This window comes from Antechinus flavipes, chromosome 4 (assembly GCF_016432865.1).
Source record: "Antechinus flavipes isolate AdamAnt ecotype Samford, QLD, Australia chromosome 4, AdamAnt_v2, whole genome shotgun sequence".
NCBI lineage: Eukaryota > Metazoa > Chordata > Mammalia > Dasyuromorphia > Dasyuridae > Antechinus > Antechinus flavipes.
The window spans coordinates 105,350,110-105,377,113 of record NC_067401.1 but is presented as its reverse complement, the minus strand read 5'-3'; the positions used below and the strand labels follow the sequence as shown (position 1 = coordinate 105,377,113).

General features: G+C 39.8%; 1 protein-coding gene and 1 long non-coding RNA gene across 3 annotated transcripts in view; one reads left to right on the top strand and one right to left on the bottom strand.

The window, feature by feature from the left end:
• Window positions 1–16,775, bottom strand: part of CFAP45 (cilia and flagella associated protein 45) — a 52,864-nt gene extending 36,089 nt beyond the window's left edge. The window contains exons 1-2 of one of the 2 annotated variants that reach the window (XM_051993691.1): window positions 16,683–16,775; window positions 301–426 (exon numbers count right to left, since the gene is read on the bottom strand). In XM_051993691.1, coding sequence (XP_051849651.1) covers window positions 301–426; window positions 16,683–16,685 — 129 coding nt within the window. In that variant the 5' untranslated portion in view covers window positions 16,686–16,775. Of the gene's footprint in view, window positions 1–300; window positions 427–16,413; window positions 16,649–16,682 lie in introns of those variants that run through there. The other variant, XM_051993692.1, reaches the window with a different exon arrangement.
• A 79-nt stretch (window positions 16,776–16,854) lies between these two features.
• On the top strand, window positions 16,855–25,293 carry LOC127559721 (uncharacterized). Its single transcript, XR_007953193.1, has 2 exons — window positions 16,855–16,972; window positions 25,050–25,293. It is a non-coding gene; the product is annotated as an uncharacterized LOC127559721 (long non-coding RNA).
• The last annotated feature ends 1,711 nt before the right edge of the window (window positions 25,294–27,004 follow it).

Sequence of the window (27,004 nt, the reverse complement as noted above, 5' to 3'; positions counted from 1 at the left end):
TAGCTCCCCCAGCTTTCCTGTTAGCATCCCAGCTGTTCTTAAAGCCTGGAAGGCAGGGAAGGCTTGGGGTGGAGGAAAATAAGTCACCTTGTTCAAATGCCCACAGTTTATTGCAGGTACTCCAGAGCTCTGTCACTCTGATCTCAGTGACAGCCACAGAATGTCTCCGGGGAGCAGGTAGCATCAGGAGCATTAATTGGCAGTAATCTAGGCCACTGCCTCAGGGGTAATTCATATATGTATTTCAAAAAGGAGATCACAAAGGGGAGCTTTTGAGGAAATCACCGAGCAGGAGGTTACCTTGCCACCACCAAAGAGGCTCTCATCAACCTCAGAGTTCATGGCCTTGGTCCGGTAGCGGGTCCGGTTCCTTGATCTGTTGGAAGTGCTAGAGGAGGAGCTCAGGATGCCAGCTGCACTTAGTGGCTGGAGGGGTGAAGGGAAAGTGAGGAGAGAGGAAAGCAGGAAGGTAAGTTGAAGATCACAAGTATAATGACATGAATTTAAATCAAAGCAAGCAAGTATCCTATTCCCAAAGGATTTTTTTGCAAGTAACATTTTTTGGAAACATTGACTCCCTTTGGCAAGAATTAAAGGAAAATTCTCTCTGTGAAATTACTGTTAGTGGCACTCAGGACTCAAGAAATTGGTGACCCCCTGGTTTATTAGCAAATAGTCACTGGGCCAGGCTCCCAAGGAAAGAAATTTTTTCCAATGGAACAATAGGAAAGGAAATTAATCAAGGTATATTACAGCAGGAAAATAGTATTCACCTATCTATATAACTTCCCAGAAAAAGAAGCTGAATAAATCCTAGGAGATGTAGTGTACAAAGAGGTGTCCCACTCTGTTAGGGATGCCTCCACCAGAGCAAGGGACTCCATCAGTGAGGACATGGATCTCTGTAGCTATGAAAAAGCCCAACAAGGTTCTACCAGAGGAGAATGGGGTGTCCCTTTTGTAATCAGGAAAAATCCAGAGTTAAATAATCAGCAGGAATGATGGAAGAATTTAAATTCAGAAGACCACTTATCGCCTTGGATAAGTTTGGATAGTCCTAGTCAAGGAATCAAACAGAAAAGACTCAAACTGAATCTCTGACATTAGCTATGTGTACCACCGATTTGCAAGTCACTTTTTTCCTGTAAGCCTTAGACTCTAAAATAGAAATATTAATACTTGTACTTACCTTATATAAATTTTACAGGCTTATTATAAGATTCCAAAGAGATCATATAAGTAACAAGTTACATAAATGTTAGTTATTATTATTACGCTCTTTTAAAGCAAATCAGATCATCTCATTTTCCAGTCCCCAAATTTATGGTACTTCCTACTACCTGCCACCTGAAATGCTAATTCCTCAGACTAAGCTTCAAGACTCTCACCAACTGTAAATCCCCTTTTTAACACCTTTGTTTCTTGAGCAAATCTATTTATAAATCCAACTACATTCACTCCCACTTGCAAACTCAGGCCATTCTTTTCCTCTAGCAGGCATTAGTCTAAGTTTTTTTTTTTTTCTTTTATTCCAAACTGCTCTCCAGGAAGCTTTCTGTAAGTAGAGATACCAAAGTTAAAACTAAATAAACCTTGGCATAAAACCATAGACTAGAGAAAAACAAACAGCTTGGATGATAAAATATCAGTAGGTTGGTTAGCCTATCCATGATTAATCCCACCCGTTTCTGATGACTCCATTCAACATTTGTGTAGTCAGTCAATCAATAAGCATATATTAAACAATTATGGCCAGGCACTAAAGTTAAGCACTAGGAATACAAAGAAAAGCAAAATAATACACTCTCTTTTAAAAAAAAAAAACTCATTTTGTAATGTGGGAACAATGTGTAAATAACTAGGAACGCATAAGATAAATTCAGTGCAGGTGGGAGGTCATTTCAAAGGGGAAGTACTAACAGTGGCAAAAGACTTTAAAGATCTACTATAGAAGGAAGAGTCTGAGCTAAGTTTTTAAGGAAATTAGGAAAGTTTAGAGGTGTAAAGATGAAGAAGGGAAACACTTCAAGCATGAGGACAGATAGTACCAAAAAATTGCACAGTCAAGAAATGGAGTATCATATTCAAAGAACAGTTTCACTGGGTCATACAGAGTGGTACATACATAGAAAGGAATAACATGTTGAGATGTCTGAAAAGCTAAGAAAGAGCACTTTATATTTGATGTGGAGCTATTTAAGTTTACTGAGTCACTCGGGGTGACACAATCAAACTGTGCTTTAAAAGCAGATTGACAGTGCAATAGATAAAGTAACTGACCTGGAGTCAGGAAATTTGACTGCAGACACAACTTCTGTGTGTCTAAATTTCCTCATCTGTAAAATGGGAATAATAAGAACAGCTACTTCACAGGATTATTGGGAGGATAAAATGAAATATTTGCAAAGCATTTTGTAAACCTTAAATCTCTATATAAAAGCTAGCGCTGCTTTCTCAAGAAATTTAGCCATTATGACTAAAAAAGATTTATGGCAATAGCTAGCAGAGATGGTTGGAGCAAATGAGGGAGAAACATGGATACATTTATAAATTAGCAGGAAAAGATCCGATACAGAGAAATTAAAGTTCTCCACCATCTTTTGAGCACATTGATTTGGTATTCTGTCAACTCTCCCTTGGACTTGGAACAGCAATGGGGGAATTTCTCTACCCTCTTCCTCATACCCCAGGAACAATGACTCTGCCTGACTCAGCACGCAACCAAATGAGCAATTAGGAGTTGTTATTGGTTCATGGATATGCTTTAAGGATGTTTGAAGGAGTGGGGGGGAAGCAGGAAAAGCCAAGGTAATAACAGGGCTTGCAAACAAAGAGTCAGAGGACCGGGGCTAAAAAGCCACTTTTGACACTTATTACCTGTGTGACTTCAGGCAAGTCACTGTAACAAGGAACCAGCCAAAGAGCTCAGCCTGAATATGCACCGAGTGTTTGGCAGATGCAGTGCCCACAGAGATTTTGAAACATGCACAGATATTATTTAACTGAATCTAGTCTGAGAACCATGTTAAAAAATAATAATAATAAAAAAGCCTCATTGAACAGCCATGGAGGTGGAAGTGGGGTTCATTCAAAAGGTGCTATAGTCAATCCTGGTCTATGCCTTTTGGTCCGACTCCTTCCTGCCAGTAACAGAAGAGAAATAATGCAGTAAGAAGGGAAATCTCAGGTACAGACATGTTGCCCATGAAAATGGGTTCAGATTTTCTGCCTCTGCCTTTATTTTCTTTTGTTTTAGATTTAGGAGATTGGAAGTATCTTTAACCTCATGAGCTTTAAAAAGGTCAGGAGAGGGATCCACCATGAGGTCTCGGAGAGGAGTTCATAGCAGGTTTTGTAGCCAACAAGTTCAGCATTAAGATCAGCACCAGTCACAAACATTAAAGAAATACCCTTTCCTACCAGACCCTCAGCAGTGCCCCTAGAATCCCAATGTAGTGTCTATCCATTGATTCAAAAGTTATTTATTGATAGTTGAGGAAGGGGCAAGAAGAAAAGCACTTGGAATGCAAAAAAAAAAAAAAATTTAAATGAATGTTCTAACATGTTTACAATATAATTGAGAAATATTTAATGAAATAAAAATATAATTTTTATAAGAGGTTTATTTAGTATCTACTACGTGCAAAGTATTGCTTTACCATCACCTGGGTCAGACCAGCTATTTCAGCAGATGGTAACCTATAAATTGAAACTCACAATGACATCCAGGTCCCCTGGCTGTGTCCAATCCAGTTCAGAAATTTAAAAAGTCCCCTTTTCCTGACTTCCTGGCTCAATCAGCTAAAAGGCCTAATAGAGTCAATCCAAACAGAACAAACTAGAATTCCTTGTTCTGATTAAAAAGTAAAGGCCTGAAAACAGCTTTAAGATAGGTGGAAAGCGGCAATTCTCCAGTCCAAGAGAGAAAATGGAATGAGAAAATAAGCTGAAATTGTCCAAGCTGGGATTGAATGTAAGCACTGGGATTAATTTCCCAACTGGAAGAGGCCTAAGACATTGGAACATGAAGGAAATGGTGAGTTTTTGTTCTCTAGAGACCTTTTTAAAGAAAAAGGGTGGGGAAAAGAAGGGGCACTAGCAACTCTGTGTCCTTCAGCACAGGAACAGAACATCATTAGTTTAGCTCAACTGAAGGCTACTTGATGAAATAAATGCACAGGGAGGCAAAGTTCAAAAAAAAAAAAAAAAAGACAGTCATCCATTAAATTGTAGCTGGAAGAGGCAGTGGGAAGCTCTTAACCCCTTGAAGGACAGAGGAAGAAGTGCCATTGGAGTGAGGGTAAGGGAGTGAAATGTTGGATCCAAAGTCTTGGGACCTCGGCTTCAATTATATCTCTATCATTTCCTATGTGGAAAAATATTTCAGGCAAGTTTCTTAACAAGCCTAAGTTTCCACTTCTCACCTGTAAAATGAGGGGAATGAACTAAGTAACCTCTGAAGGTCAGTATTATAATTATTCTAAATCAGTAAGTATTACAATTATTACTACTATGCAATCAGTGCTATGAAGAATGGAGTTTGTTACACCTGATTTGCACAAAGAGAAAGGGAATAAGCGTGTGTGTGTGTGTGTGTGTGTGTGTGTGTGTGTGTGTCACTACCATGGGCCAGGCACTGTGCTTAAACATTTTATAAATATGGTATCATTTGACGTGATGGCTACCCTGAAAAGTAGGCACTATTATTGTACCCATTTTATAGTTGAGGAAACTGAGGCTCCTTGAGATTAAGTGGAAGGGTCACAACACTAGTAAGTGCCTATGGCTGTATCTGAGTTCAGGTCTTCCAGACTCCAGACCCCCACCAGGGGTAAGGTAGTGACATGAACTTCAGCTGGGAATATGCCCTAGAAATGTAAAATCTTACACACTGGGCTCAAAAACACTAACTTTATATAGAGAAATATGGCAAGACAGCAATTTATCTAAGAAAGATAGAGAGAGCTGAATGGACTGCAAAATCACTTTGGGTCCACAACATGATGTGGCAACCAAGAAAAAGCAAAAGACTGTATTAATGGAGATAAGTTAATAAATCACATAAATGCCCATTTTACAGATAAGGAAGCAAACTTTAAAGGAGATCATCCATGAGAAGAGAGGCCTGAAAAAAAAAATAGTCAGACAGATGCTGAACACTAAGTGACAACTTAGGGGAGGGAGAACATTAAACTGGAAGAAGGAAGGCAAGGGTTTGGTTGTTTCTAAAATTTCATCTTGAAAATGATGACTCTGAAGATTAAAGAGGACCATTAGAAGGCACAAACTGATGCAGAGTGAAATAAGAAGAACCAGGAAAACATATACAACAATGAAAGAAAAGAACAACAAAAACAAAAACAAACAAAAATCATATGGTATGTAATAGAATGATTCAACTCCACCCTGAAAAAGAAAACTCAAAGTCAGCAATTATATGTGTGAAAGGCTGCTTATTACTGTCAGACTCAATCCATTTCGGTAAATCTTGCTAAGTCTCTCTCTCTCCCTCTTTCCCTCTTCTCTCTCCCCCTCTCCCTCACTCTCCCTCTCTCTCTCTCTCTCTCTCTCTCTCTCTCTGTCTCTCTCTCTCTCTGTCTCTCTGTCTCTCTGTGTGTGTGTGTGTCTCTCTGTCTCTGTCTCTCTCTCTCTGTCTCTGTCTCTCTCTCTCTCTCTGTCTCTCTCTGTCTTTCTCTCTCTCTCTGTCTCTCTGTGTCTCTCTCTCTTTCTCTGTCTGTCTCTGTCTCTCTCTCTCTGTCTCTCTCTCTGTCTCTTTCTCTATCTCTCTCTCTCTGTCTCTCTCTGTCTCTTTCTCTCTCTTTCTCTCTCTCTCTGTCTCTCTCTCTTTCTTTTTTCTTTGTCTTTCTTTTTCTCTGTCTCTCTGTCTCTTTCTGCTTCTGTCTGTCTTCTTTATAACAAGGTATCACTCTCTGGAGAAATTAAAATGATATGAAACCAAAAAATATCAATAAAATATTTTTTAAAATAAAAATAAAATTTCATCTTGATGGCCAGTTTTAATCCTCTTTCCACTGAACCTCACAGGCTCTAGGGAACAAGAATTAGAGCTGTTTTCCAAAGTGTGTCTGGAACTCGCTGTAATTGCAGAGAACTTAAAATATGGAAGTCTAACTTCTGGAAATCTTGGCAAGACCAGCACTTAAAGTGCCAAGGCATTGTCTATCCAGAGTGTTCAGCCAGTACAGAGCAAGACGAAGCTGGAATGGGTTAGTTTGTAGTTTCTCTGACGTAACTGCAACACCTGTCAGCTGAGCAAAAACAAAGAAATGCCCTTTTCCTGGATGGCCTTCTCTAGTCCCAGTCCTGTTTCTTGTGAATGTCAGGACCACTGAAGCTTAGTATCTCTATTAGGCAAGCTCAGAGACCTTAAGCCAAAGTGGGGGCTCCCCTGGCCTGGAAGAAGGAAGGTGCTCCAGATGATTGGTCAGATTCTACTGCACTCAATGCCAGCTCTGATTATTAAGAGGATTACTCTGAGAAAGATTATAGAATGTCAGAGCAGATAGGTCTGACCATTTAATCCAGCAGTTCTCTAAATTCAATCCACAGGAATCCGAGACCCTTTCAGGGATCTACAAGATCAAAATTATACTCATAAAAACACTAAGACATGATTTGTTTATTAAAATACCCCTCACTTTTGTGACTACACACACACACACACACACACACACACACATACACATACATATACATATACATGTACATACATATGTGTGTGGGATCAGATTTTTCAAATACTTCAATCAAAACAATGTATTTCAACAGACTGAAATGCAAAAGCAGATATGAAGAATGAGTTTTCTATTAAACAAGACAGTAAAGAGATTTGCAAAATAAAAAGAACATATATATGTAAAATACATATATGTATCTCAATGCCATTCTTAATTTTTCAATTTTATTGATTAATTCTTCATTCTTAATTTTTGGTGGAAAATATAGCTTTATGTTATTATATAATAAGTTTTTTTTTTAATTTGAGGCAGCTGAGTGGCAAAGTGACAACTCATCTTCCTGAATTCCAATCTGGCCTCAAACACTTATTAGCCGTATGATCCTGGGTAAATCAATTAAGTCTTTTTTCCTCAGTTCCTCATTTGTAAAATGAGCTGGAAAAGAAAATGGCAAACCACTCTAGTATCTTTAACAGGAAAACCTCAAATAAGGTCACAAAGAGTCCTCTCCAACATGATTAAAATAATTAAACAATAAATTTTTAAATTTTATCAGTTTTAATTTCTAAATATCTATAGATATCTCTATCTATATCTAAATATCAACAGACAAAAGCCACATAAAAATTCTTTAGGATGCCCAATAATTTTTAAGATTATAAAAGGGCCCTGAAACCAATTAATTTTGAGAATCACTGCTATAGTCCAATTTCCTCATTTTACACATGAAGAAATGAAGGTCCATCAATGATGTATTGTGTCTATAATCCAAGCAAAAGCTTCACCAGGTTTGAATAGATTCATGAATTTGAGGAATATGGCAAATCTCTAAGTCTCTACTGAGATACCCAGTGGATTGCAATACACATCAGTGAAGGAAGAACTCATGCTAAAAATAAATTACAGCTCTTCGAAGTACTTGTATGTTAAAAGATAATTGACTTGATTTATAGACTTGGGTTATTCATCTAATGACACTTCTGAAATTGGTGACATGTTTTGATTTTGAATATATTTAAAGAGTTGGTTTAACTGTAGGATAAGCTTATACAAATTAGCTAATCCTTAGAGGATGTCTATATTTGTTACCTAACATATAATTATGAGGAATTAAATAATAAATTTGAGTTGTTGAGCTGGGGGAAAAAAGAGGGAGAAATTAGGACCCAAAAGATTGTTTCCTCTGTTTACTCAACTATAAAACAGGGATAAGAATACTACCTCCTTGGGATTTTGTGAGGATGAAAAATTATTTGTGAAGCACTTAAGTGCCAGGTACATAGTAGGTACTTAACAAATGCTAGTTTCTTCCTCTTCCCCCAGGTGGCAGGCTTAGGGTCACAAAGATAATAGCAGAGATGAAACTAGAAGATGCTCCTCCCCTACTACTAGATAATTATCAGCTTGTCAGAAAGCAGCAACAGTATCCCCTTTCACCTTTGTATATATTCCCCATTGCCTAATTCAGTATCTTGCATATATAAATAAGTACTTCATTTGCCAATCTCACAGGATTGTTATGAGAGGAGAAAGAAAAACTTAAAATGTTATAGAAATACAAGCTGTTATTATTAGATGCTCAATAAATACTTTTTTGAGTAGGTGAAAGAGTGATCAAAGATGTCTGTCTTTGGAAGAATTCTATTCTTTTTTTTTTCTGCCAGGCCTACAATTTCATTACTGTGGAGCTCCCAGGAAGTAATTCCCTCTACCAGTTTAATTCTATACTTGCAATGCAACTTATTATCTTAGCTGCCTCAGGCACTAAGAGGTTGACTCATAAAAGTCTCATAAAGGTAGTGGGTGTCATTCTCAGGACTTGAACCCAAGTTTTCCTGATTTTCAAATCCACTGTGCAAAACTGTTTCTTCCTCAACAAACTGGGAAAACATCTTCACAGTTAAAGGTTCTGATAAAGGCCTGATTTCCAAAATATATAGAGAACTGACTCAAATTTATAAGAAATCAAGCCATTCTCCAATTGATAAATGGTCAAAGGATATGAACAGACAATTTTCAGAGGATGAAATTGAAACTATTACCACTCATATGAAAGAGTGTTCCAAATCATTATTGATCAGAGAAATGCAAATTAAGACAACTCTGAGATACCACTACACACCTGTCAGATTGGCTAAGATGACAGGAAAAAATAATGATGAATGTTGGAGGGGATGCGGGAAAACTGGGACACTAATGCATTGTTGGTGGAGTTGTGAACGAATCCAACCATTCTGGAGAGCAATCTGGAATTATGCCCAAAAAATTATCAAATTGTGCATACCCTTTGATCCAGCAGTGTTTCTATTGGGCTTATATCCCAAAGAAATACTAAAGAAGGGAAAGGGACCTGTATGTGCCAAAATGTTTGTAGCAGCCCTATTTGTAGTGGCTAGAAACTGGAAAATGAATGGATGCCCATCAATTGGAGAATGGCTGGGTAAATTGTGGTATATGAATGTTATGGAATATTATTGTTCTGTAAGAAATGACCAGCAGGATGAATACAGAGAGGACTGGCGAGACTTACATGAACTGATGCTAAGTGAAATGAGCAGAACCAGGAGATCATTATACACTTCGACAACGATATTGTATAGAGGACATATTTTGATGGAAGTGGATTTCTTTGACAAAGAGACCTGAGTTTCAATTGATAAACGATGGACAAAAGCAGCTACACCCAAAGAAAGAACACTGGGAAACGAATGTGAACTATCTGCATTTTTGTTTTTCTTCCCGGGTTATTTATACCTTCTGAATCCAATTCTCCCTATGCAACAAGAGAACTGTTCGGTTCTGCAAACATATATTGTATCTAGGATATACTGCAACATATCCAACATATAAAGGACTGCTTGCCATCTAGGGGAGGGGGTGGAGGGAGGGAGGGAAAAAAAATCGGAACAGAAACGAGTGTCAATATAAAGTAATTATTAAATAAAAAAAAAGAAAAAAAAAGAAAAGTAATAGCAAGTTGCACATAATAAATCTGTAGTTTCATGCACAATTATCTTTTAAAATATATTTTACTATGTTATGGAAATGTTAGTTTTATTTCTTAAGTTCAGAATTAAATATTATAATAAACAAATAAAAAAAAACTGTTTCTTCCTTTGGGAGAATTCCTGAGGAAAGCGTTCACATTCATGTAGACCCAGAAGCAAAAAATTAGGAAAATATTCAAAGGAACATGTCAGCAAATTCTAATCAATATAAAGCTATGCAAGTTTAGGCTTAGTTATCCCACCAGCATCAAAAATTCCAAAAAATTCTAATTCTTCATCATCATCATCTCTGTGTGTGTGTGCACTCTCTGCCTCTGTCTCTGTCTCACTCCTCTCTGTCTCTCTGACTCCCTCCTTCTGTCTCTGTCTCCCTCCTTCCATCTCTCTCTCTCTCTCTCTCCCCCTTCTCTCTCTCTCTCTTTTTTTTGCTTTTTCTTTCTTTCTCTCTGTCTTTGTCTTTCTGAGTCTCTCTGTGTCTCTCTCTTTTTCTCTGTCTTTCTCTTTCTCTCTGTGTGTCAGACTCTATGGCTTTCTGTCTGTCTGTCTGTCTTTCCCCCCCCCCCCACTCTGTCTCTCTGTTTCTGTCTCTGTCTCTCACTCTCTCCCTTTCCCAGGAAAACATTCCCTTCCCCCTAACTTGTCTATTACTATCATGGTCCTAACATTTTCATTCTCCATCTTCCAGATTTAAAACTTCAGATCCTCTTGGACTTTCTCAAGCACAACAAAGAATCAGCTGGCAGGGACAGCTAGATGGTGCAGTGGATAGAGCACCAGCCCTGGAGTCAGGAGGACCTGAGTTCAAATCCGATCTCAGACACTTAACACTGCCTTGCTGTGTGATCCTGAGCAAGTCACTTAACCCCAATTACCTCAGAGAAAAAAAATTAATCAGTTGCTATGTCTTATCAATTTTTATCTTGGCAACATCTTTTTTCTCATTCCCACTATACCTATTCTAGTCCTGACCTTCATATGAGCTACTATAAAAACTTCCAAAAGGGTCTCACTTGCCTAACTGGACTAGTAAACTTTCTGATACACCATTCTGTTACTTCTCTATTCAAAAACCCTCTTTCACTCTCTTTTGTCTACCAGAGTATAAACTGCTTACTCTGGTATGGGGAGAACAGGCTATCAAGAAAGGCTGGCAAAGGTTGCCAACCTCAGGTTAGCAGCCAAGGCCAAGTTGGAAACTGAAAGGACTTTTCTTACCTAACTCAAAGGGTAGACTAAATTCAAAGAATGGCAAAGGAGGCAGAAGAAATACAATGGTAAGGGTAATAAATGTTTGAGGGAATCTCTGGCTACCTGGCTTTATGTGTCTTGAGTCACAAAAGTGTTGAAAGAGATTGTGGGATTTTGATTTAATAAGTGAGACTCTTCTACCACAAGGGAAAGAGTGAATGTCTATAGCTATTCAGGAAAAAAAAAAAAAAAAAAAAACCAACAGATGACAGAAAGCAGCATAGATAGCCACAGATGTCAATTCAGAAAGAACAGAGCAGTAGTTTGGGGGAGGAAGGGGAGAGAAGGAAAGGGAGGAAGGAGAAAAATAAATAAAGATGGCAGTTCTATGGAAGCAAGCAGCAGGAAGACAGACCAACATGGGGTTCCAATGGAGACAGTGACCTCAGAATATGACTTTCCCTGCATGTTCCCTAGTCTCCCTTATTTTTTATAAATAGGCCTTTTTCCACAAATGTTCTATGATCACCCTTTATATATCTTTCCCAATGTGTGTGGCCTCTCAACAACTTCCTCAACCAAATAAATTCCATAATTACATGTGTTTCCTACATGAGCTCCCTCTCCCACTGGACTAGTAACCTTTGAGAGGTTGGATTCCTGTGTGTATGTGATGAATTTCTCTTATTTATTTTCCCCTGCAATTTAATTAAATATTTTTTGCTTTGAGGTACAATATCTTCTAATTGCTCTAGTTAAGAAAAACAACAACCTGCTGTGGGCTTGTGAGTTATGGTTTGCTAGGTGCTGACCCTAAATAGGCCTTGGATCTGAAGTATGTTTTAATGGGCCCATAAAGGGCTGGGGAAGGGAGAAAAAGTAGTAGATGGTGCTAGCATTCAATATTACCTTCACTTTGCCTCTATCTAATTAATATACCTTTCCAGGTCTCCCTGATAGCCATTTTTCTTCACCTATCCAACATTTCAAAATAAGCTATTCACCATATTCTCACCCTGCCCTCATTTATAAGCCCCCACCCCCATCCTGAAATGGATTGTGATCCACTCTCACCCCTAAAGTCTCCCTGTTATGATCTTTCTTTGAAGTCTAATTTCCTGTACTACCACCAGCATTTTCTAATCCAGGCCCACTACCAGCACCCCACTGCTGAAACCGGCATCTACTTGCTCAAATAACTCAAAGTTGTTTGTTTGGACAGACAAGTGGGATTGGAGTCAGAAATCTGCCTTCAGATCCCAGCTCTGTCACTGCCTGGGTGACACTGGGTACCAAAAAGAGCCTTCAGATGAAACTAAATGAGCTTTCAGGCGACTCCCAACGCACACCTCCTATAGCTTGACTTCTCCTTAGCCCTTATCATCTCTTTGACTTGTAAAACATGTCCATGTTGGAACCTTTTCCTCCTTTCCCTTAGGATGTAGACTACCTAAATATTAATTAGGGAATTTAGGGTAAAGTCCGCACATCAGACAGCCATGGCATACGTGGGGAGTCTGGAGATCCAGTGTGTTTGCCTAAGTCGTGCAGATTGTGTAGGAAGTGTGGACACACCAGAGAGAAAGGGTTATTGTTTCCCTTAGGTAGCATTATAAGCATAGGGAATTGTGAGGTTCTCTGGAGGAAAAGGTAGGGTTGTTTTATTTCCTAGCAATCCTAAATTATTTCCCCTTGGAAAAAAAGGGAAGCCACTAAGGATAGTATTACAAGTCTGCAGGACAGTCTAGGTCCCTGAGGAAGATAAAAGCCCACCAAAAAGGGAAGAGAAATTGTCACGGTTTATGATATTGGATATGATTCCTTTTCTGTTGAGTTAAATAAAATCTATCCTAATGTTAATGTTTTGTCAACCTGAGTGTTTGGGAACAGACTGCTTAACTTTAGTGGGACAGAAATCAAAATTGGAAGCCACAGCAGAAAACATTGAATAGCCATGAACCAGATATTGATATTCCCAATGAGTATAAAATGAGTCATAAACATAATTCTAGAAAGAAACTTCCAAGAATGAAATTGGTTCTTGTGAGATTGGAGACATGGGTTACATTGATTTTCAAACCCTACTTATCTTTTGAACTATGACACTGAGCACCCAAGAAATGTTAACTCCCTTTAAGTTATCTGCCAACTCTGAAGATTTATAACCATAGAAATCCAAGTCACTTGATTTCTCAAGATCTAGGTTCCCTCATGGGAAATGGAGATAGACAACTTTTTTCCTTGCTTCACTGAAACCCTGTATCCATAAGGACATCTCAGTGTCCACTTGATACAGCTGACGAGCACTGAGAAAATTCACATATCTTTGCTACTATAGATAGATATTTTGCATGACCTCCCGTGTATAACTGAAATCAAACTGTTTGCCTTCCCAAGCAGGGAGGAGAGATAAAGAAAGGAATGTTGATGTCAATTTTTAAATGATTGTAAAAAAAAAAAAAAAGTGTTTATATAATGGGAAATATTTAATAAGTAAAAATATTTTTTTAAATAAAGTTAACAATAACAGAAAAAATGTTCAGATGCTTGAGTGAAATCCATGAGAACCGAAAATTCCCATATCCAACCATCCAATGTTTCATCTCCAGTTCTAGGAAAACTACATTCAATTATTCCTATCTCAATCCCTCACTCAAGTAGGCTCAAGCAATGGACCTCAGAGCTCCTCTTAGTTTCTGTTTTACTTTTTCAGGCCTCAGCATATTCCTAATGCCCCTAACCCATACTCCAACTCTTGTTCCTTTTCCCAGTTTCTATAATCCCTAATTCTTTTCCCCTCCCAGATCAAGCATCATTCTCACTTACCAATCTAGTTACTTCATCCCTCCCAAAACTTCCAAGATCCAGATTATTCCACCTTTTATCCAACCACTTCATCTTTATTTTTTACCTGTGCCCTAAACATGGACCCACCCCAATTTTCCTGCCTCTGCCCTTTTTGTATTTCATATTGCTTCTTCAACTCTGTTCTAAAACTATAGTAGGAGGGATTTATATCAGATAGGAGATTAAATTACACACCAACTCCCCTGCTGCGAGTGGTTAAACTACTCTGCCAAAGAAGGCTGGGGAATTGTGCCATACAGGATTTTAAGAAAAGGCTGTTATACAGAAAACAATCCAGGTCCTGCTCTCTCCCCCAAAAAAGAAGCATACACCCGAGACTGCACCAAAAACCTTAGCACACCCTCTGCTTCTGAGCCTGTGGCCTAAAAGCTAGCCTTTACACATATTAGCTAATTTAATCTTCAAAACAAACCTGGGAAACAGGTAAGTGTTATTATAGGTAATGTCATGGATAGAGAGTCAAGAAAACAATTTAAATCTAACTTCCTGCATTTACTTAGCTATGACTCTGGGCAAATCGCTTTACTTCTTTTCCTCAGTTTCTCATCTGTAAAATAGGGATAATAACAGCATTTATCCGTTGAAATTTCAAGGATCAAATGAGATAATTGCAAAGCACTTAGCATAGTGACTGATACATAGTAAGTATTATAAACTGTTACTGTGATTTTGAATGTGAAAAAATTGAGGCTGAGAAGTTGTTACTTGCCCAGAGTCATATGGCTACTAAGTGTTTCAGGCCCGATTTGAATTCACATCTTCCTGGCTCCAGCTCTGTCTACTGCATTCCGGCAATATCTTTCATTTGAAGAACATTCCATATTTTCCAAAAGTACTTTCACAGTATGTTTCCATATGAAAGATGGAATAACTTAGGCTCAGAAAGGTAAGAGCTACTGCTCCAAAACAAGTTGATGGCTTAGAATTGGCTAGAAGCTAAGTCCTATAGAAATAGAAGTCAGCTTTTTCTCCTTCTATCCTAAAGCTGCCATTCTCAAAGTGTGATTTAGAGAATCCTGGAGGGGTCTCTGAAACCTTTCAGAGGATCTGCAAATTCAAAACTAGTTTTTTATTTCTAATAGGATCAATATCTATAAATATAATCCATATAAACAAAAACTCTTTGGACAAATCCTCAATAATTTTTAATTGTATAAAGATTCTGACAACAAAAATTTGAGAACTACCACCCTAGAGGTCTATCTAATTTTAATGCTGTATGTATGGAATATCTCCTTCCAAAGATTAAGCACCACTTTCCAGATTTCTGGTGTTTACACCTGCATACTCACAATGGAAATCACGGACTCCTTGCTGTCAAGGACCTTAGAGATCATCTTATCTCCAGTCCCCTCATTCTATAGACTGTCCTTCACATTTACAAAACATTTTATAAAGGTATAACTCTGTGAGTTAAGATACTCCAATATCATTATTCTCATCTCACAGATGGGGAATCTGAAGTGGTTTGCTCAAATTCACACAACTGGTAATCAGCATGATAAAATAAATTCGAAGGCAAGAAGTGCCATGTACCACTGTGAGATATTGACTAGGAATGCCTCCTGTATTCTTCTATGATCAAAAAGCATCTGAAGTCTACAGTTTTGGCAACAACATCTTGATTTTTGTTTTGTTTTAGTTTGCTTTTTGAACATTTTGGAAGAATCACCAAGAAGCTGAAGAGTACCCAGAGGAGGGAAATCCAGATGGCGAGGGGACTCAAAATCTTGGAATACTAGCTGTGAGACCTTAAAATCCCATCCTCTCTGAGTCTTGGTTTGGGAGAACTGGAGCTGGTTCACCTGGAGAAGAGAGATTTGCAAGGAATATGAGGGCTACTTTCAAATACTTAGAGGACTGCCATGTGGAAAAGGGATTAGGCTTGTTTTGCTTGGCCCCTGAGGAAAGAAGTAGACCAATGGGTGGAAGTTACAGGGAGGGAAATTTTATTCAGCTCAGCATAAGGGAAAACTTCCTAATAATTACAGCTTTCCAAAAATAGAATGGGCTGACTGAGGAGATAGTGAATTCCCCATAACTGGAGGCTATGAAGATCACTTGTGGGAAAGGAGTAAACAGAGACAGAATTTCTGATTTAGGTAAGATCTGTACCAGGTTTGTATTAGATGACCTTTCAGGGTTTTTCCCAGCTCTGTGACTGTGATTAAGCCTGTTATTTTCGCCTCCGGGGGCCAGAGGTTCTTCATCTATAAAAGTCCTCTCTACTTCAGAGGGTGATCTCGGAAATCTCATTAGATAGAGCCTGTATACCATGATTATAAGTTAGCACTGCTACTGGTAAGAGGCGGAGCTGGGGCTGACTCCCTTGCACTTCGGTGGAGTCAGTGACCCTCTCTGGTCTGTTTCTCCATCTGTAACATGAGGTGGTGAGATACAATGACTTCCGAGCTCTCTTGCAACTTGCAGTTCTGTAACTAACATGTTTGCTCCAGATCCCCCAACGCCAGCCGACCCGGTACTCCCATCCCCGGGCTACCTGCTTTTGCACGGAGTACCTCAAGTAATCCTTCTGCACAGACTGCCTATTTCCCAAGCTGCCTTCAATACTCAGCTCAGGTCGATTTCTGCAAGAAACCTTTCTTAATTCCACCCCTCTTCCAACAAATCTCTTTGCATTTATTTTGTACCTGTTATCTCCCACATAGAATCAAAGTATCTTGAAGGCCGGAACTGAACTCTTTTTTTTTTTGTCTTTGTATCTCCAGCGCCAAGTACACGGTAGGCGCTTAATAAATGCTCGTTGATTGACTGGCAGACCCTCAGACTGCTCGGCTTTTCTTTTTGCCTCCTAACTCTCCACTTCACGCCCGGGCCGATTTTATCTTATACCCCGGGCCCTGCCCCGGGCTCCCACAACCAGCCTACCACAAACCCCCTCCCCACTCCCGGGCCTCACCATCTTGGCAGCACCCTAGGCTTCGGAGGCCTCCCCGGCCTCTCCGGACTCCCGGGCGGAGCCACCGCTGCAGCAGCCACACAGCTGCCGCCGCCGCGGGCTGGAGGTGTTGACGCGTCACCATGGCAACCGAGAGTCGGGCCTCGCTCCACCCCCTGGCGTGACCGCTCAGTTCCCAGCTCTGCCTAGACTGTCCGGGTCCGGCCTGGCGCCCGTCTCCTGAGTGGGTTGCCATGGGAAACGGGAGCCCCTCCCCCCTCCGTCTCAGCGCTACGGAGGGGCGAAAAGAGGTGAGGGATAATTAGATAGATCCTCAGAGGGCGGCCCCTTTTCGTTGGGGCCAGCAGTCTTCTCAAGTGTGGTATAGTAGCGAGAGCCCCAGACTCGGCACTGGACTTCCTGGTTTTAATTGTCTATTTTCTATGTCCTTGGGACATTTTACCTTTTTATAAGCCTCAGTTTCCTCATCTGCAACAGAGGGAGAATAATCCTTGCGCTGCCCACGGGGATTGCGCGAGAAAAGTCTTGGCGTTCTCATCTCGAATTATCTTGCTCTAGCTTGCTGAAGGAGGGCATCCCGACTTCCCTCCCCCCGCCTTAGTTTCCCCCTGCACTAGCACAAGCTTTGCAGGTAGCAAAATGCTTAATAAATCCTCCCTCCATTGTTGTCTTTCACGAAAGTTTCCAAACCCAGAACTGGGGAGAGGAGGGGTGGTATGAAAAGAAAGGAAAGAAAAGAAATCCCTGGTGGATGCTCCAACTTCCTTACTTCCTTACAGCTTACAACAGAGACAATGGGATGTCCCGGAAAGGACTTGAGTTAGAAGTGAATTCGAATGGCAATGTCAAGAACGACATAATTCTCTCTGATCCTCGGTTCCTTCCTCCTTAAAATCCCTGCCATCCTTAAATTTTACCAACAATGAATAGAATCATTCCCCTTAAAAGCAAGAGTATAGAGACTGGGAGCTAGATGAGGATACATTTAAAACCTGGATTAGAGTCTAATTTGGCTAGATTTTTATTGAGGGAAAGTGGACAAAATCACTTTTCAGAGTTTTAGTTTCTTAATCTGAAGAATGGCTAGCATTTATATAAGCACTAAGATTTGCAAAAACAAACTTTGCAAATATTATATCATTTAAATTCCATTCCCTTCTTGCAAATAAGAAAAACTGAAGCTGAAAGGTAAGTGATTTGCCCAGCTCATTTATATAGCTAATAAGTGTTTAAAACAAGATTTGAATTCGGGTCTTTTGGATTGCTCTGTCCCCTGCTGAGGGCCAGATTACCGTGGGATAAGAACATTTGGTTTATCTCAATCCAATTCTTTATAGGGAAGAAATATACACAAATAAATATGGGATCTCTTCGACTTCTATGTTCCCTCTAACAAGCACAACATAAGTGATCCATATCTGTCTACTCTGTGTTGCTTTTGTCCATTCTTAACTCTCATGCCAAAGAACTTTGCTTGTAACCCTTTGATTATTAATATCAAGTGACTTGTAAAACAGGAAGATTTGATCATCAAGAGTATTATCCAGTTATGGAGAAGATATCAGGCAGAGTTCAATTTGAAAAAGAGGGGGGAAGGGGAGGGGGAAAGGAGAGAAGAGAGAGAAGGAGAAAGAGGGAGAGAAACTGAGAGATTCTAGGAATGGTGAAGATCGGCAGATGCTCCTTTTTGCTTTGATAGAATTAAGCCCTGGGCATTGGGAAGATTTGGGTTGGGAAAGCAATTTATAAACTAAAAAGTGATCTAGGCATTGTTTCTATTATACCCATCATAACATTAGATTTCTTAGCTGAAATTACTTTTTTCCCTGAGGGCACATCCTGGGATAAGGCAGACCCAAAGATTTAGACTACAGAGGGCAGAAATAACTATAAAGCAGCAGAAGAAAGTGAATTTAGGTCTTTAGTCTGATGTAGTATACTAGAAAAGGGGAAAAAAATGGTTCTGTAAGTTAGAGGTCCCTCGATGAAATTCTAACTTTGTTACTTATTTACTAGCTGTGTGCAGTTGGATTTCATTTTTCTCAGATATAAAATGGGAGAATGTGGTTTGTAAATTCCCTTAAGTATAGGAGGGCTCCAGATTTGTGAGGAATATCAGGATGTTTGGTTTTGTTTTTGTTTTTTGTTTTTCCCTGAAATGGATAGCCTTAAGAGTTGCCCCAAAAGTCTTAAGAGGTTAAAGGACTGGTTAATGATGTTTGAGGGTATATCAAAGACAGGATTTGAATCTAGATCTTCCTGATTGCCTTCCATCCACTATGCCGCAGTCTTTCAGAAAGCCCTGTAAAGATCTAAAATTTGGGGTGTAAATCTCCAAAGTATAGGACAGAGGACGTGGCATTTCTCTTTCAAGAAGGTTGTTTTGTTTTTATTTTAAAGTACTAGTAAAATTCTCACTTCTGTTCTGGTTGACATGAGTTAATGCACAGGGCATGTTTTAAGGTCTCTACAAACCCCTAGGGGTTCTAGATTTTATGATTTTCCCCTCGAATTGTCATCGCTGCCCTGGCTGTTCCCACTCTGGAGGGGCGGAGCCCAGCTGTGAGAGGCCCCTGCCCTGCTCTGAGCTTGCTCCAATTCTGCTCTATGGAGGCTCCCCGCCCCCACCAACTGGCCAAATTAGACTTCCCTTCCTCCCATACCAGCTGGCTGACCACATCCCATCCCCCTTCTCCAGAAAGAAGTCATGGAGTTACTGTGAAATGTCCTTCTTCCTCACTCTGCTCCCAAGCATTGCTTACCCACCCACTCCCCTAATTTCTTTACCCCTCTTCCCTGAGGTCATCCTGTTCTTCCTGTGCCCAGATCGACCCCCCATCACTCATCTTCCCAGCCCCGTGACTCTCCCCCTGCCGCCTTCAACTTGTGAGGGGAGAGGTCAGAGCCAGACGAGCTAGGGGCAAACTGAATAGCTGAAGGATGTTATTAGTCCCCTGGGGTGTGGGGAGAAAGGAATGGGTCACCTCCTGCTGAGAGCTCCGCTGTATTTGTAACTAGGCTGAGCCGCTCCTTCTAACTCCACATCCCTTTTCTGGTTTTCCCAGCCCTTATCTCTTCCTGGATTTCCTAGACTGGAAGATTGTATCCCCTCTGCCCAGGATCACACAGGCTCTCCACATGTGGAGAGAGGGAGGAAGCTACTATGTTGGAAAGGAGCCCAGAGGAGGGAGGCTACATAGGGAAAATGGGGAGTGGGAACTGGAAAGGAGAATAAGCTATTGTCCCCTGGTTTCTTTCTTCTCCAGTTTCATCCAGCTATTCCCCTCCCAGGTTGATTTTTTTTTTTTTTTGAGGTGAGAGGCCATTTTTTGTCTCATTTCTTACCTAGCATTAATCGCTGATTGGATATCACCTCAGAAAAATTCTGGAAAGATCTTAGCTTAAAATGGCCAAGGGTTTCCCACTTTATCCAGGACCATCTCTAGTCCTCCTGATCTATATCTTGCCACTGGACCCAGATGGCTCCAGAGGAGAGATTAAGGGTGGTGACGTTGCACAACCTGGTCTCACTTAAATCCAATTTATTTGCAAGTCAAATTCCTGTGTCTTTGATCCCTTAAGAGAACAACAAACAACTTATACCTTTGGCCTGGGGTGTCAAACTCAAATAAAAATGAGGGCCACTAAACCCTCCCCATTCTCGTTGACTTAGAACACTATGTTCTATAGTATTTTGTTAAAACTTTTCCAATTACATCTTAATTTGGTTTGGTCTGTACTCCCAAGTGTGATATTCTGCTTTTGAAAACATCATTCTCTCTGGTCCTGGCTTGGACTCAATGATCCCCTTAACCTGAAAAATTTTTGTCCATCCTGCAAGGTTCAATTCAAATGCCATCTCCTTACCATAATTCCCCCATCCTCCACTTTGTTCTTACACCCCCCCCCACACACACACACACACAGGCACACACGGGAATTTGTTTTGCCTACTATTGCATTTCTCATATAACAATCATAGCTAGCATTTATATAGTGCTTACCATGTGCCAGGCACTGTGCTAAGGGTTCTACAATTATTTTTCTCAATCAGTTCTCACAACAGGAAGATAGGTACTACCTATATGTTAATATTTTGTATTATTATCCCTGAGTGCCTTATTTCCTTACCAAGCTTTGTAAAGGTGTCTAGGAATCTTGAAAAAACAGTCTTTTGATTAATCAGTTCATTAATTAATACATGCCTCATTACTGTAGTCCAGAAGGAAGGATTTAATGTTACTTTGCAGTGGGGGTTTTTTTTTTTTTTTTTTTTTTGCTGTGAATATTTTTAATCACTTATTTTTCTTAGTATGTCTCATTACCTGGCTATTTATTATACCTAAAGGTATAATAGGACTAGAACTTTTCAATATTAAAGCCAAGGGAAGAAACCACAGCCCTTCCCTTTGATATAGAGCTCACTTCAAACTCCAGTCAGCTGCTCTTTTTTTCCCTTGATTCTTAAGTTTCTTTGGAGGCATTTTAGGGGTAAAGCTGCTTTGAAGCTTTCTAGTTACATCACCTCCCCCAAGGCCATAACTAATAAGGTTGAGCAACTGGGGCTTTATCTCTGGGTGCCAACAATGAAGAGGGTGAACTTCCTTCCCACGGGCAGCTCTCTAGGCTGACTTCTCCTCCTGGATCTGTCTCTCCCCTAAATTGCTTCTCCAAAATACATCGAAGAAGAACTTTGGGGAGGCAATGCCTTCTCTTGTGGCGTAACTACACCCAGTTTGCAGAATGAGACATATTTTCGAACACGGTCAATGAGGAAATTTGTTTACCTATGCATATTTATTTGTAGGTCTTATTTCTTTCTTTTCCATGGCAAAGGAGGTGCAAGGGATAGAAAGTACATTTATTTTAATTTTAAAAACTTTTTAAATTTAAAAATAATTGTACCCAACAGAGGTCCATAGAGACTGGTCACTACTTTCTGTACTAAAGACACTCTCTGGGGGAGGGATTTTCCTCCCTCTAAAATCACCAGGACATAGTGAGAAGTCTTCTGAACCTTCTACCCCCCATCCCCAACTGAATTTGCCCCAACTCAAGAATTCCTCATTATGACTATCACCCACTCATCTTCTTTCACATTTTGCCCCTGCACAATAATGACTCACATTTACGTAGTTCTAAAATAATTCTCACTCTCCTTGAAGGAGTTAGTGCAAGTACCACTATCCCCACCATACTAGTGACCAAATAGGGATTTAGAGAGGTTAATTAACTTGCCTACAATTAAGTGGCTGGGAAATGGTGGAAACCAACCCAGGCCTTCTGACTAAGCTCTGTACTTTGAGCTTTTTCTGCACCCTTATGCTCCTGAAGTGAGTCTTCCTCTATTCTTTCAGTACTTCAAAAAAATGTATGGCTTCATAAAAATGGGGGAAATACCCTCATAAAAAAAGTTCAGGAGGTGGTTTTATGAACAGTTGTGTCCAGAAAAAGGGGAAAAAATTACATCATCTAAGAACCAATCTTCTGCTGATAATAAGTTGCCACACCCTTGGCAAGGCTGGTAATCGGCTATCAGTCTGAAACTTCATATTTTGGTAGGATTTGTGCTTTACTTGATTAATCTTAAGAAACCCAGAACTATTTCCACAGAACCATCAGCCTAACTTTTTGAGAGGTTTTCCTAACATGATATTAGTGTGCTGTGCTTGTCACAGTGCCTGGTACATTGTATATACACATTGCCTATTATTAGTTGTAGTTGTAGTAATATATCCTTTTGAAGTAACTGTTCATCTCATTCCCAATAGATATTTAAAAGGAAGCTGAGCAGCTATCTATTAAAGATAGTGACAAGGCAATCCCTAGAGGGACTGAGTTTGGTCTATATAACTTCTTATATCCTGTCCAACTGAGAGTCTATGAAAATAATTGAGCCACAATGATATGGGAAAAAAAAAAAAAAAAATCCCCAAATCACTATTAGAGATGTGTGCACTATGGCAACTCTGAGGTTCTACCTTTTATTTATCAAAATGGTAAAGGGAAATTACAAATATTGGCAGAGCTTTGGGGGGAAAGGTTCATTAATACACTGTTGGTGGAGCTGTGAATTGGCTCAGACATTCTGGAATGCAATTTGGAACCAGACCCCCCAAAGTCACTAAACTGTGTACTCTTTGATCTATCAGTACTACTGCTCAATATATACCCCAAAGAGACCAAAGGAAAAAGAAAAAGGCCCATATGTACAAAAATATTTATAGTGGTTCTTTTCAGAATAGCAGAGAGAGAGGGGTGGGGGGAGGAAGGGAGAGAGAGAGAGAGAGAGAAGAGAGAGAGAGAGAGAGAGAGAGAGAGAGAGAGAGAGAGAGAGAGAATAAAAATGTGACCACCTATTAGAAAATGGCTAAACAAATTATGGTATTGAATGTAATGTAATATTATTTTACCATAAGAAATGATGAAGTGTACAGTTTCAGAGGAACTGAGAATTCCTTTATGACCTTATGAAAAGCGAAGTGAGCAGAATTTTTAAATAAGTACAACATTACAAAGAAAAACAACTCTGAAAAACTTTAGAGCTCTGATTAGTGCAATGACAAACTACAATTTTAAAGGACTGAAAATGAAGCCAGATACTCACCTCCTAGCAGAGAAATGATGGGCTTAAAATGCAAAGAGATACATAAATTTTTGGACACGGCCAATGTGGGAATTTGTTTTGCTTGACTATGCATATTTATTGTGAAGTTTCTTTCTACTGTTCATTTAGGGAAAGGAAGCCAGTTGGAGAGAAAATGAATGCTTATAAATTGGAAAACATAAAATTAAATTTTAAAAAATTGTGCAAAGCAGAAAAAAGAAAACTGTTAAAAATAGTTGAGTTATATAGACTATAATGTAAGTTAGACTGAGAAGGTAGCTATCATTTATGGCAAGAATTAGCTTTAGTTATCCAGAGAATGCCTGACACCACCTGGAAGAGAGATAGGCTGGGGAAAATTCTGGAATTCTGGAGACCAGCTCATTAGTTATCTTAAAGATGCTTTTCTGGGGAATTAAAATAGTTGGCCTTCTTCTGTTTTAAAGTATTAAAGCAAGTTTATTATGTATTTATTATGTATTAATTATAGATTTAGGACTGGAAAGGATCTTAGAGATTATCCAGTCCATTCTCATTTTACAGATCAGGAAACTGAGGCAAGGAGAATTTAATGCAATTATTAAGTGTTTCAAATAGAATATGAGCTCAGGTTTTCCTGACTCAAAAGTCCAGTGTTCTAATCTGAGAGTCAAGAAGACTATGAAGTGGTGCTGTAACTTAGCATGTTTATGGTTCTAGAACATTTTACTACATTCCCCCCATAATTCCTTAATAAAAATTTTAGCTCCTACTCTTGTCAAAGTTGAATTAAAGGAAGACAGATTTGTCTTCCTCACAAAAGTCTTATAGAATATTCAGACCCTTATAGATCCTAGGAGGCAGCTAGGTGCCCTGACTAGATTGGAGTCAGGAAGATTTGAATTCAAATGCAGCCTCAGATATTTACTAGCTGAGCAAGTCACTTCATCTCTGTCTCAGTTTCCTTCACTATGAAATGAAGATAATAATAGCACCTACCTCCCAGGTTGTTGTGAGGCTCAAATGTGATATTTGTAAAGTGCCTACTTTGAAGAAAGTGCTATATAAATGCTTCCCTTCCCCCTAAATATTACCTGCTTGCTTGGACTATTGCAATCACCTCCAAACATGTTTTCACATTGTTAACCTAGATTTGTTTGGTTGGTTGTTTTTGTTTTGTTTTGTTTTTCTTTCCTACTTCAACCCAGCATACCCTGTGGGTTGCCAAATTAAACCTTCATGGACCAGTTATATCACAATCTTTGCTGAAAATCCTAAAATAACTCCCTATTGCTTATGAAGTAAAATTGGACTCCTTTACCTATCAATCAAGGTTCTCTCTGTAATCAAAAAACATACCTTGCCAGAATTATGTCATGTTATTCCCTTCTTTGCCTATCAATCAAGTTTCTCTCTGTAATCAAAAAACATACCTTGCCAGAATTATGTCATGTTATTCCCTTCTTTTTCAACATTCCTGCCATTAGGCTGTCCCCTGTCCCCCAGATACACTAAGTTCTTTGCTGCCTCTCCCAATGTCTGGGATCTCCTCCTCTTCCCCTGTTAAATTCCTTCCTAGCTTTTAAAGTCAATCTAAGGAAGTCTTCCCATCATTAGTAACAATCCCTTCCCTACTCAAGAAAACACTTTTGTCATGAACTTATCTGATGCATTTGTCATACACTTGTGAATTCTGTGTATATTTGTATCACTGTTAAATTATTAAACTCCACAAAATTAGGAATCCTAAATTAACTAAACTTATCTCATCTGAAATCTAGTGCCGGACTTTGGACCATGCACATAATGAGATGGACGGAAAAATGCCAGACACTGTAGTAAATACTTGGGGTCCAAATCCTCAAAAAAGAAACTCAATCCGTGACCTCAAGGGGAGTGGTGACTAAGGAAGAAGATTTTGTTGCGGAAAAGTCACAGCCGGGAGAGTTAGTCCTTCCATAAGGTGGTTGACTAGCCGACCCTTTCCGGAAGCAATGTGAATAAATATTTGTAGAATTAATTGAACTACCGAAAGAGATCTGGTAAAAGCTGGTCTCAATAAGAAAATGAAACAAAAAAAATTTGTAGTGGTAGAATGTCTGCAAGGTTTTTGTTTTTTTGTTTTCCCATTCTTATCTCTTAACACATCCTTGGGTCCTGTGCCTTCTAACCCAAATCTTGTTCCCTTTTCTCTTCTTCTCTCCTTTTATTTCTATTTGGATTTGTTTCCCTAGAGCTCCATGGGATTCTTCCCTCCAAACTCCACTCCCCAAAAATCTCCGAAAATGTGAATTCTGTTCCTTTAATGAGTATATTCTGATCCCCATCCCCTATCCTTTATTTTTTTATATGATAATCAGGGTGCCAGGAAGGGGCGGGGAGCGGGAGGAATGGGGGAATGGGGAAGCGGGGAGGAAGGAAGATAAGGGGAGATCCAAACCATAGCAAGAAAGGAGAGATGGTAAGAAGTATCCTCCGGCCCTAACAACCACTGCCCCGCCCCCACTCCACTCCCTCCCCTCTCCCCGCTCCCTGTGCAGTAGTCCCATCCCCGATCTGTCTCCACCCTCTGAAAAGCTCAGGAATGAAGCCCCAGAGGGGCTATAATCTTGGATCATTGGCTGGGAGGGGAGGTGAAGCCTGGCTGGAGTTAAGGCTGTAGTCAGAGGTTTGGGGAGGGGGTAGTGGCGTCAGCTGGCGGCTGGAAAGCCGGGAAGGGATGAAGTTTGGAGGGGGAGGTCTCTGTCCTAGTTTCACTCCTACACATCTGACTTATGCTTTTTTGAACCTTGCCCCAAGTCAAGAGCTGGCTAGCGCTGGTCCACTTCTCCCCCTACGTTGGCTGAGGCCAGGATTTGAATTCTAACTGGGTTATAAAGCCACACATTCAGAAGGGAGGATACTGGCAGTCTAGCTCTGGTGATTAATTTGCTTATAAGGCAAAGCACTGGGAGCCACAGCCAGTTTTTTGGCTTACCATGGTGAGCCCTGCCGTCCTGCAACATGGTGGGCTGAACAGCGGGGTGGAAATGCGTTTAATAATGTACGGGAGTAAACTTTAAGGAGGGAAAAGAGAATCTTCGGAGTGGGCAGAGTTCTTGGTAATCAAACTAGCAATTGTGCGGAGCCAAGCCAATGAGAACGAGGTGGGGGAAGGAAGAAATAACAGGGGGAAGATATAAGATTAGATTTAGCTAGGGCAGAGGGCTGTGGTTTCGTTGTTTATATTCAGGATTTTTATTAAATACAGCTCCTAACGAAGTAGTCATCTCAAGGCAACTTCCTTCCCTGAGCCTCAGTTTCCATCAATGGAAGATAAGTGGCTTAGACTAGATGGGGATCTTCTAGATACTCTGTGATCCGTTAGTTTTGTGGGTATTCCCTGGTCTTTTATTTTTTGTGAATGCTCCATCTCTCTCCTTACACTGGGAGTCTTCCAGGGGCCATCATCTCTTCTATCCTCCACATTCAAGGTTCTTAACCTGAGAGCAGTGAATTTTTTTTCAATAGTTAGATAACTGTTTCAATCGAATTAGCTTCTTTTGTAATTTTAAGTATTTTACTTTATGCACATAAAACACCAATTTGAGAAGGTGTCAGTAGGCTTCACCATACTGCCAAAAGTTTATATTCTCAAAGGGCACAGAAAAAGATTAAGAATCCCTAGTCTAGATTGTCTTTTTGATTCCTCCACTCACATCCCACCAATCTCCAAACAGAAAAGGTTTTCTGTCTT